Below are 12,834 nucleotides of genomic sequence, written 5' to 3' on the forward strand. Positions count from 1 at the left end.
CTGAGCCTTAGGTGTTACAAATGGATCAACTGGAGTAAGCATCCCCCTGATGGTGTGTTCTCTGCCTTTAGATCAGTTACGGCTTCCTGTAATGGTCTCCTCTGTTTTAAAGAGACGTTTTTTTGATGAGGGGTGAAAGGAACCTCCACCCCTAAGCCAAGAATTACAGGGAACTGAGGGATGCTGAGTGGGGGAGAAATAGTCTTCCTCAGGCACGAGCCCCCTAGTTGTTATCTAACATTAACTGGTCAGCCCTGAAACTGTATGCATACAAATAATGCTAGCTGGACTGAACAAGTTCTCTTCATAGATTTATGATTGTGTGTGGGCTGACAATGAAATATGAAAGGCCATGAATTTAGGGCAGAGCAAGGTGGGTGTGAGAGTGATTGGGGGGAGAGAAGGGAAGGAGAGAAATGAGGTGATCATATTTTAATTAAAAAGTTCTTTTCAGCCGGGAGGTGGTGGCACACGCCTTTAATCCCAGCACTCGGGAGGCAGAGGCAGGTGGATCTCTGTGAGTTCGAGGCCAGCCTGGTCTAGACAGGCTCCAAAGCTACAGAGAAACCCTGTCTCAAAAAAGAAAAAAAAGTTCTTTTCAATCAGTTAAACACCAAAAAAACAAATGAACAAACTAAAAAAAAAAGAAAAGAAAAGAAAACCAGTAGTTGAGTTCCTACTGGACCAGGTACTGAATAAGCACCTCGCATGCATTGCTTCACTTGGCATTCATTAAAATGCAAATGTGGGTATCACGCATGTGTTTGTATGCTGAGTGAAAACAGACACAAAGATGAAGTCATTGGGCCCAAGGCTATAGAGCAGGTAAATAGCAAGGTTCAAATCTCATCTGTCTAAGTCCTCTTTTATCCCTGTTCACAGTAACAAAATGAAGTGCTTGTTCTGTCCCCTTTCAACAGTTCATCTCAAGAACTTGACCCGTTATTCATAGACAGTGAATAATGACAATTCGGAGCTCAGGGTGAAAAGAAAAAGACTTGGGGACACTCGAGTAGGAGGGGTTCTAAATTGTGCAGAGTAGCACGTAGATGCCAGATTGTGTCAGGAATTAAGCAACCTATCTCTCAGCTCTAACATTCGGAATGAGAGATGTTGTGGGGCCCAGATTGCGGGGGAGCCTGCAGACAATGAAGGGAAGAGGAGGCCTATTGAGCCCTACCAACTTACGGTGTCTTGGGTTCACCATGAAAATGGACCAGGCGCGCGCGCGCGTGCGCGCACACACACACACACACACACACACACACACACACGGACATATATATGCTAACCAGGGTCTGTGAAGAAGAGCATTAGATTGGATTAACAATTAGACACAGCAGAACTGGAGAAGATAAACTAGCGATAGACAGGAAGATAGATACCGCCATTTATCTTTTCCAGTGTCCATTAGCGCACAGATTGGTAAACTGACAAGCTGTGCAGCTGAAGGGCTAGAGCCAGAACACCCAGAAGTCACCCAGTGCAAACCAGAACACACCTAAGGACCAGACATCCAGGAGGGGTTGCTCAGCCCTGTGGGATGACAATAGGATTTCATTCTCCATAATTATTTTAGCTTTCTTTTTTTTATTTATTCTTTGTGGCTTTCACACCACGCGTCTCCATCCCATTCATTTCCCCATCCCTTCATATCCACCCTCTGCTCTTGCAACATTCCCCCAAATAAAATAAAAAAATTTAAGAGGAAAGAAAAAAGAAGAATAAAATCAGCCTCATCATGGAAGCTGTGGTGTGACACAGTGAGTCATGCAGTTAATCCTTTTATCCACTATCTTTCCTTGCAAGTGTTCATTGCAGAGTCTTTGGTTCGAGGCCTCTGGTTTCTGCTACTTTATCGATGGCCCCTCTCTGGAACTCCTCTGGGTTAGCCTATTGTTGCCCTGTCATGGAGATCCCGCAACTTTGTATCTGCAGGACCAGTCCTTTCATATGCTCCAGCAGATCACAGATGGGGTGGATATTGGGGTGGGCCAACAGAGAACCCTGATTCTGGGCCTGGGTAGTTGCATGGTTAATCAGCCCACCAGCTTTCCCTTGTCCTCACCACCGGGGTGAACTCTCCTGCTTTACCCTGGCTAGTTCACCTCTTGTAGCAATGAGCACCTCCTGAGTGTTGAAGCTCATGGGCCCTGGGGCCAGTTCGACTTGCCTCGGGTGTTGATGGGGGAGGGCATCTCCCCCCCACATCCACACCACCGCATGCACTGTCCGTGGCTTTGCCCTGCCATTCTGCCTTCAGTAAAGTGCTGCCTGGGAAGGTGGCTACCAGCAGGTTAGAGAAGTTGATAGTTTTCGTTTTCACAGACTCACAGAAATGGACCAAATAGACGTCAATTAGATGAATGAGGGAATGGAAAGGAGAAGAAAAATCTGGTCTCTGAAGCAGGCCTGCGGTAGAGTGGAAGACTACAGTGTTTTTAAGAGGAGAGAGTTTTTCCTTTTCCCATTTGGCCATGACAATTAGGTATTCTTCTCCATCATACCCACAGACCCTTTCAAAACCCCGTCCACACAATTCCTCAAGACTGACAGTATGATGGAGAAGAATACACACAAGAATTCAAAGGAGATTAAAAATAGTAATGGATATCACGGCAGTGCTCATCAGTTGTCTTGGTTTATCTCATATGCTCAGGTGATCTGCTCTTGCTAATTAAAGAAAGTAATGTGTATACACATGAGTGAGTACACCCACACGCACAGGCATACAATGCACGCACACACACACACACACACACACACACACACACACACACACGCATCCCATCTCCACACCCCCAAAGCATACTCATGTGTGCACTCACACACACAGTAACCTTCCTGCCAAGGGAGGATGGCTAAGATTCCTGGGATCTTGGCATCAAGTCTCTTGGTCATTTATACTTTTACATCTTCAGATTTTATTTTTTCATGGGTTCTTTTCCCTTTCAAAAATGTGTGTGAGCCTTTCTTTTTTAAAATAAGCAAAAGCAAACAAAGAACTCCTACAACCCCCCAAATCTTTAAGATTCTACTATCAGCTCTCCATCAAGTGTTTTCATCACTGTGTCCTCTTTGCCCTCCCAGTGCTAACTGGGTTCTCCCTGACCTGACCACACCCTAGAAAAAGTCCCAGAGAATCCAGATAACCAGCCAAGGTAATTGATCCTAGCTTTCAACAAAGAGTGAGTTTGCCCTTAACTAGGTAGACTCAACTTTGGCTTCCTAAATGCCACACCCTATTGATGGTTTGAATTCCCATTCTGATGTGGGAATGTCATCTATCTGTTGCTTTCATTGGTTAATTAATAAAGAAACTGCTTGGCCTTTGATAGGCCAGCCCTTAGGTGGGTAGAGTAGACAGAACAGAATGCTGGGAGAAAGAAAGCCGAGTCAGACAGTCGCCATAGCTCTCCTCTTCAAGATGGACGCAGGTGAAGATCCTTTCCGGTAAGACACCACCTTGTGGTGCTACACAGATCGTTAGAAATGGGTTAATCGAGATGTGAGAGTTAGCCAGTAAGACGCTAGAACTAATGGGCCAAGCAGTGTTTAAAAGAATACAGTTTCTGTGTAATTATTTCGGGTGTAAAGCTAACCATGCGGGCAGCTGGGCGCTGGGAACGCTGCCCGCTGCTCTTACTACACCATCCTACTTAATCTGTATTACTGTAGGGATGGTGCACGGCTAGAGTAGGGTAGTAGAGAGTTAAGGTTTTAAAACTAAGAAATGTGTAATTTTACCTTTTAAACTCTTTAAGTTATTTGGTAGACTCGAGAGTCTACCCCTGCCTCTCAGTACGTCAGGGCTGCTAAACTAGCATGTCTAAGAACTGTTTTTAAATCTGAATTTGTTTATGAGTGCTTTACTGTTTACAGTGTCGGTATGTACCAGGGAAATGTATTCAAAGTGACACCAAATACATCTGCATTAAATAACACCATCTGCCCATTTGGATCTGTTCAACACTTTGAAAATATTGCAGAGTGTTCCCTCCACGTCTGATGAGTCCTGGAATACGTGGAAGATTTTTTTGCTAATACCTCAAATTAAAGGGCTTGGTTTGACATTTGGGACAGCTGCAAGTCCTTCCTTTTTTCCTTTTCCTTTGATACGCACTATAAAGACAGGGACCATTCTTGATTCTGGTGTCCCCACTACACAGATGGGACAGTAGAATTGATTAATGACAAGTTTGGGAAGACACAGCTCCCTGCCCCCAAACAACTTCCTGAGTAACCTACCTGTCTGTCTTTCTGCACTGAAAAGGTAGGAAGGTCTAGAGAGAAGGGTTGTCTTTTGTTCTAATGCAAATGTTGAAGTAATTTTCCTCTTGGGCTGAATTATCTGGTCATATTTGATAGACTGCTTCTGAATTGGTTTTTACAACTAAGCATAGACATACTGTCAGAGGGAATTGAAGGGCTGCCTGTGTGTCAGTTCTGGTTTAAATGAAGCATTGTTATTATTTTTTTTAATTTTATTTAATAAAGAAGTTTAGAAAGAGTGGCAGAAAGCTGGGCCTTCGGGCTAAGCAACAATTTCATTAGCTTTGAGATCTAGGTCAGGCTACTGCATCTTGTTGAACAGCTTTGTTCCTCATCTGTAAGTGGATTCCCTACATTGTTCCTTAAGGGCCATTTTAGAGCTGATCTCTGGTTCTGCTAGAGGAACTCAGGAATCTGAATCTCAAGGTTTTGTGTATGCAGTGGATACTGGCATGTCAGAGGCACTGTGGGTCTGCAGCATGGACTTGTAGGGCAGGGACTTGATTGTGTGACCTGGGATATCACTCCTGGGTAGTTAGGAATACTTGACGCTGTGGGATGAAATGAGCAGGCTATGGCATAGTAGGTGTTCCAATAGCATAGCACAGGGGGAAGCAGAGCAAAAACTTCATTGCTACCGGCTGAGAACCACTGCCCGTGGTTCACTCTGTGACCAAGGATGAGGGAGTCTTGGAACGTTTGTCCTCTTGTAATTGAGGCTTTGTTGGCTGCTCAGTACTGTAGCTGAGCACTGCCTTGTCACAGTGCTTTCTGTTAACACCCCAGTGACAGATAAGATGCAGTACTAACCTGACTGTGGACTAGGATTGCACAGCACTATTCTTGGGGAAATGCGGAAACATTTGCTCTCCCCAGACACGGACTCAGTGACAGACCAACAGGGGTACTATGTAAGTCAAGCCTGCTAAACTAAGGAACCTTCTGGGGTTGCTTAGGTGAGAGGTTAATTTATAGGAACAGGAATGACTGAGAGGCAGCTGCATCACCAAAACTCAGCTTAGCATGTGTAGGAGGAAGGGCCTGCTTGTTTGTCCCTGCCACCCGGCTAGCTTAGCCCTGAAATAACTACACATAAACTGTATTAATTAAATCACTGCTTCGTCCATTAGCTCTAGTTTTTTATTGGCTTACTTTTATATTAATTTAACCCATTTCTATTAATCTGTGTATCGCCATGTGGCAGTGGCTTACCGGCAAGATTCAGCACGTCTATCTCTGGCCGTGAATCCATGGCATCTTCCTGACTCCACTCTTCTTTCTCCCAGCATTTAGTTCATTCATCCTTGCCTACCTAAGTTTTGCCCTATCAACAGGCCAAGGCAGTTTCTTTATTCATTAACCAAGAAAAGCAACACACAGACAGAAGGACCTCACACACTAAGCATGGGTTATGGCTCACAAAACCTGAACACCAGAAGCACACTGCATACCTTCCAGGCAGCTTGGCAGACTGGAGAGTGTCCTTTCCAGGCAGCTTGCTTGGTCTGACAGCGTCTCTCAGCAATCATTAGTGTTTATGTGGGCATGAGGAATGAGGGGCTCAGGAAACTAGTCCAGTCAAGCTTCCTGCAGCTCCCGAGTCATTTACTTCCTAAGTTTCAGTGAGCTTGACTGGAGATGCAATGTTTCACCTCCATTTAGAACATCCTACGTTGTAACCATCTTCCTTTAGGAACAAATGTTTCATTCTGGAGGAAATTGCTACACAACTAACAAAATGAGGGGCACCCCTCTGCAGGACTCAGAGAATCCTTGGGATGTATGGTGTACAAGTCATTTGCATAATGAGTGGTAATTTTGTTAGCACTTTTGAGAACTGTTGGCCAGACGCTGAAGTGGGTGCTTTACAGTGAGCTGGTGTGGAAATCGAGGACTCTCGAAAATAAATATGATTTCCATTTTATGGTTGAAGGTACTGGTATCCAAATAAATCACATAACTCACTTGGAACTATGGACGTATTTATGGATCGATAATCTGTCTATTTACCTGTGGGGGTCCCTGCAGGCATCACGGCTGGCACCAAGATCTGCACTGCAAGGAGGTGGGAATGAAATCTCTGTTTAGCTCCGCTTCATCAGGATGCATTCGGCTAGAGAGTCTGATGCCAGGACGTTTATTGCCAGCACATTTAAGGATAGTAAATTTGGGGGGAAATTTCCTAGTGTAATATAATTTCCAGTTTACAAGGGGGCATAATTATATTGAAACTCAACTCAAGGCATGTTTCTTCCAAGAAGATGTGTTCTAGAGATAGGCTACCTGTATTAGCCTAAGGGCCTAGGGAAGTATTTGGTGTGGTCTCAGTCATACAGATATTGTAGAAGCCATTTGCACTATTAGTCACCTCCAGTCCTGGTTCTGGGAGATTGGGAAGCCCCTGGCTACACAGATAACCTAAGGGTTATTAGGAACACTAACTACCTCAGGTCCTGGTTCTGGGAGCTTGGGGAGCCCCTGGCTACACAGATAACCTAAGGGTTATTAGGAACACTAACTACCTCAGGTCCTGGCTGTGGGAGCCTGATATGGCCTGGTCCTGTCTTTCAGGTAACACAGATCACCAGAGTATTAATCACCTCCAATTCCCAGCTTTCTCAGTGGAAAAACGGGTTTATGTCTTTCCCCTCATGCATGCTTACTATTCCTGGTTTCCCTGGAGATCTGTGGGCACAAAGACCTTTGCGTTCCCGACATTCACGATTTTTGAGCTTTCTTCTTTCTTCACGCTAATTAGTGTCATATCCACAGACCTTTCAAACTATATTCTTCTTAAACATTGCAATGTGAGAAGTAACTCCCTGTAATTAAATCAAGGTATCCCATATATGACTGGAAACATTCTGGTATTCATAGATGGCTTTCCTGTTTTAATTTAGTAAAACGTAAGTGAGAAAAACATCAATTTTTAAATAACAGCCCAATGTCCGTTCCAGAGCAGATAATGAAACGTTTTTAATAAAATAAACAATGACATAAGTATATTTAATTCTATGTTAATTGTACATTGTATATTATAAAGATTAGCACAACTATCCTTTGAGACTCAGGCGTGTAGTTATTCTGGCTTTTTGTTTTGTTTTATTTACTGTATTTATTTATTTATTTATTTATTTATTTATTTATTTATTTATTTATTTATTTATTTATTTATTTCTGTAGCCAGGCTGTCCTGGAACTCATGACAGACCTCTTGCCTCAGCTTCTGTATTTATTGCTGAGATTATAAGTGTGAGTCACCTTACCTGGCCTTTTGTGCATTTGAGTCAGGATCTCACTGTTCTTGAACTTATGACCCACTTACCTCAGCCTCCTAAGTGCTACAGTTAAGGTCTGGGCACCATGTTTGGCTAGCAGCTATTCCTTTTCCTTTTCTTTTCTTCTCCCTACCCCACAGGGTTTCCCTGTGTAGCCCTGGCTCTCTTGGAGCACACTCTGTAAACCAGGCTGGGCTCAAAATCCTGGGTTGTCTTTTATTAAGGACAATTAACTTCTCTTCTTTCAAATGAAAAACAAACAGGAAGCTTTTGAACTAAGAAACATTCATGATATACAGCAAATGCTTGTTGTATAGCACTTAGCAGGAAGGGGACTGGAGGTTCAGGAACTGAGTACCTTCCATACAAAAAAATGACCATTTTTTCTTTTCCCTTTTTTAAGACCAGTTGTCACTATGTTGCTCAGGCTGATCTTGAACTCTTGAGCTCAAGTGATTCTCTTGCTCAGTCTCTCAAGCAGCATGCCACTAGTTCTGACCACTTCTCTTTTGTTTGCTAAAACCAGCATTTCTCAAAAGAAGTCTTACTTTTATAATGAAAACATTTAAATTTTTTTTTAAATAGTGGGTATCATTTTACAAAAATCTCATGCTATCAGGTTTGATAAGCAATCCTGCTAGGCCATCATTAGAATTTTATACAAAAATATAAAATGTCAAGAATTTAAAAATTTTATGAGGTTTATTTTGGGAAAATTGTCATATCCATATGTATTTCTAGAGTTGTCTTTCAGGTAAGATGATTTTGTTATTTGAATATTATAGTGACTTAGAGGAAATTTGGAATATACCTTAACAATATTATTTTATCTGTCATTGTAGTTATAGATTCTTTTTGAAAACAATTCTTCAGCAGAGAACAACCATTTTAAACTAATTTTTAAATATTATTGGTGTTAATTATTCAAATCTATTACCTTTATACTGACATAAACATTATTTGAAATGAGAAAAGAAATAGCAACATATATTAGATGAATGTATCTTGAAATTACAAATGGAAACAGGTCATAAACACACATTATTTTTTTGTTCTAGATATTTGAATGGTGGTATTTTCGCAAGTATGGAACATCTTTCATTGAACAAGTCTCAGTAAGCCACTTGCGCCCCCTTCTGGGAGGGGTTGACAACAACTCTTCCAATAATTCTAATTCCAGCAATGGGGACTCAGATTCCAACAGGCAGAGTGTCTCAGGTATGGAATGTCTCTTACAAAATTCTTGTGAAATTAACACAGCTAAACTGTTTTAAAAGATTATGTTTCAGAGAAAAAATATTTTAAATTTTTTTAAAGGAAGCTGTATTAGAGAAGTAGCTGCAAGCATCCTGATGATAGGAAATGTGTATGCTATTAATTTTATTTTTGCTTCCACTAGTGTTAACATAACAAATGCTAATAGCATTGACTTGAAGCACATAGTATATGTTGTATATAGAATAGCATACAGAGTACTCATCAGTCACATTTTCCTCCACAGTGGTGGCTGAATGTTGAGTCTGACTACACCTGATTTCACTACTTTTCCTGTTCCAGTGATGGTGAAACCACGTTCTCGGTCCTGAGTGCAGGAATGCGTGTAACCCGTCTCATCAGATCTGCTCTGTCCCAGTTTACTTTCCAGTGCTGTGCTTGCCGTGTTCCTTAGGACCTGACCTACAATGTTTCTTCTGTTCCTCTGTCCATTTGTCATTGCCAAAGTCAAATGCCTTTTCCAATAGACATACATACTGCCTCTACTTTCTGGAACTTTGATAATTTTACCTTTAGGGACATTTATCAAATAGCATTTTGTTTGGGGGTGTCTCTTTGTAGTGTATTAATTATACAATTGTCTGCTGTATTCTTGAAAGTCAATAAGCAGATGAGTTTAAAGAAGAGGAAAACATCCAATTTCTTAGGTCAACTCGGTAAACAATTTTTAAATTATCACGAGCCTGGTTTCTATTGGTTCTAATGAATTAAAAAGTCAACGCTCTTGCCCTCATCTCCATTGTATTATTTGAGGAAACAAAATGATACGGGTTCTGATTGCACTAGATGTACATAAGTGCTATAGAAAAGCAAGGTGGGGATTCCCAACCAAGCCGGGGGGGGGGGGGTTCCATTAGGTCTGAGATTTGAGGATGAAAAGGAAGACATTTAGGAGCTAGGTTAGATTTTTTTTTTCCTTCACAAGTCAATCTGATTGTATCACTTCCTTAGCTGGGCTGTAAGCTAGCAGATTGCAAACAGAGAGCATGCCCCTTTAAGATCTTTAAATGCTTACATTTATATATGTACAGAAGCCCCTCTTTTCTCCTTGCACAACTTAAAGCTCTTGACATTTCTTAGTTCAATAAAAAGTCTGAAGAAGGACACTTAAAAGAAATCCCACACTAGCTCAGAACTGAGTATAAGAAAGGGTTATTTATTTAGGGGTAGACTCACAGATCACAGTCCTCTGCTGGAACAGGGAACAGCAACTGAATCCCGCAGCTGGAAAAGAGACCGGTTGCTTTACATTGGCATCAATAGTATAAGAGGCCACGCCCAAGTGGGCGGGTAACTTACAGGCTACTGGCGGTAGGGATTCTTACAGCAAAAGTCCAGGTTCTTTACTTAGTTACATTTCTTACATTTTACATTTATCTGTCATCAAGTGTGTGTATAATTGGGGTGGAAAGATGTGTGCGCAGCCTGTGTGTGAAGGTCAGAGGTCAGATCTCTCCTCCTACTTGTAGGTGGGTTCTAGGGATGCATCGATCTCATGCTATCAGGTTTGATAGGCAATCCTGCTGGGCCATCATTAGAATCTTCTGAGTAGATGCATGGCTTACTAGTGAGTCTCAATGTCATCATCTGTCAGAAAGACTCAAATCCTTTTAAGTAATATATTCATCTAGGTAGACATTTGTAGCCCCAGATACTTGGGAGGCAAATACCAAAGGATCAGTAGAGTCCATGGGTTCAAGACTGGTCTAGAACAAGTCTCAAAATCAAACCAAACAAAACAGAATGAAAAGATAAAAATATACTAAAAAAAAATAATAGCCATAGGCATTCTCAGGTTTACATATATCAGGATTTTACCAGTCTAAGATGAAAGTTTTGATTATTATTACTGACTCAGTTACACTAGTGTTTACTCCTTTGCATTTAGTTTCTATTAATTTACTGAATATATATATATATATATATATATATATATATATATATTCTATGACATGATTTTACATCAATGTTTAAATGGATACCTTTAGAGAAATGGAAATTACTTTGTCTAAGTGTATTTAGGTATGAATATATGGCTAACTCAGTATGACAAACATGGATGCAGGTATGGCAACACCAGATACATGGAATTAACATCACTTTATATTCTCTTGTGTTGACTGTTGTATTTTCTTGTGTTGTGCATGTGTGTGTACACTTTTTGTTTGTTTGAGACAGTCTCTTCCTAGGCTGTCCTGAAATTCACTGTAGCCAGGGATAGCCTCTAACTCACTATATTCCTCCTCTCTCATCCTTTAGAATACTGAATTTATGGGCAAGAGCCACCATGCTTGGCAGGCTCTTATTTCTGAATAAGGAAAGTACTAGAAAAATACATTTATTTGCAATTATCTTTATTATTGATAACTTTCTATTTATAGTCTGATTTCAGCTCAGTATATAGGAGAAAAAAAGTCCAGATCTGAAAATAATTCATATATTTTCTTAAAATAGATGTGTTTGTCTTAAATTTCTTATTGCTTTAACCTAATAAAAGGCTATTGAATTCCTAACAGAGGGTAGAGTATGTCATTTCCTTAAAACGCCATAGACTTCTTCACTGGACTTTACACGGGCTGTAACCTGGCAAGTAAAAGCCATAGACGTGGGCAAAGGAAGTCTAAGGGCATTATTTGAAAAATAAAATCAAAGACAAAGCTAAAAATAAAATGAAACCATTAGCTATAAGCATTGGTCCATGTGAAAACTAGTTGGAGTCTTTTCCTTAAAATATACTTTTCTGTGACTGAAATCTTGCAGACATGGCCCAGCTGATGGTGATCTGAAGGTGGTAGTGTGAGCCCTGGGAAAACAGGGCAGGCTGTGAGTGAATTTAAAGCCCCTATCTGTGCAAAGTGGACTGAATTCAGACTTCTTCGTATTGTTCTGTGACTGTTATCTGTGTGTTTCAGGGGAGAAACATGGTTGATTGTACAGTTCCTTCCTTTAGTCAAACTTCATCTTGTTTGGTCATGTTCGTAGACATTCTTGTTTTATTTTACTGTATTTGGGAACTGAACTTGTTTCTTCCAAATGTATGGTTTCTGATCAATTCTGCTGAAGTATTTCACCACATCACTATGCATTTTACTGTCATTTATTAATTCAAAGTAGTTCATGAGTTGGTGATGCACATGGTTTAAAATGTGGCCAACTTCTTCCTGAGAGAAGGGATTCTCACAGCCCACTGAGACCTAGAGTTTGGCTTTAGCGGAACATGTTTTGATAATTTATTCTTGTTTTCAAACACAATATCATAGAGACAAGGTTTGCACATGTGTCTCTTGCCAGATAGATATGGGAATGTGCAATTGCTCCATCCTGTGAGCAGCGGTGCCAAATCAAGCTGAGCCGCTCTGAGATGCTCTAACAAGCCCGAGGAGAACCGGACCTCCAGACAGCTCCAACACAGCCGCCAGGCTTCCTGTCCAAGCCATCTCATCGCCATCTTACTGGTTTTCAAAATATATTTCAAATCCTCGTTATAAAAATTCTAATTTCTACTTAAAATCTAACCATGCTGTATAAATACATATTGTGCATTCTAAATTAATGTTCATTGGAACATTAGGGGCAGTTCAAGCACTGATTTTAAACGGGCAACAAAGAAGCATTGGAAATAACAAACTTGGGGAAAGTGAAAAAAGTCCTAAAACTGTCATAAATGGCAAATCCCCACAATTAAACAATTTTCCCCATATAAATCCATGAAGGTCTGGTAATATTTAACCCTTTTAGTACTTGCAATCAGTTTTAAGTGATATTACCATACTCAATCCTTACAATAACCCCACTAAGCAGATGACTATTATTATGTCCATTTTAAATCTGAGGACGCTGGGTCCAGGAGGCATACGTGCCATGACCAACACACCTGGGTAGTTTTTTTCTGGGCTCCCCTTTCTTCCCTTTTCTTGAGCAGTGCTTTCCTCTATATCTCAGGGTAGTCTCAAACTCCAAGTCCTTCAGCCTTTCCCTCCAGAGTTTGGGGATTTCAGGTAGGTGTGCA

General features: G+C 41.0%; 1 protein-coding gene across 4 annotated transcripts in view; it reads left to right on the forward strand.

Annotated features, from left to right (window-relative positions):
- The window catches only part of St7 (suppression of tumorigenicity 7), a 234,468-nt gene that overhangs the window by 119,892 nt on the left and 101,742 nt on the right, over positions 1–12,834 (forward strand). For all 4 annotated transcript variants that reach the window (XM_075953409.1, XM_075953410.1, XM_075953411.1 and 1 more), the window contains exon 3: positions 8,609–8,768. In XM_075953409.1, the coding sequence (XP_075809524.1) occupies positions 8,609–8,768 (160 nt within the window). The remainder of the gene's footprint in view (positions 1–8,608; positions 8,769–12,834) is intronic.

The sequence above is a fragment of the Microtus pennsylvanicus genome, chromosome 19 (genome assembly GCF_037038515.1).
Source record: "Microtus pennsylvanicus isolate mMicPen1 chromosome 19, mMicPen1.hap1, whole genome shotgun sequence".
In the NCBI taxonomy this organism is placed as follows: Eukaryota; Metazoa; Chordata; class Mammalia; order Rodentia; family Cricetidae; genus Microtus; species Microtus pennsylvanicus.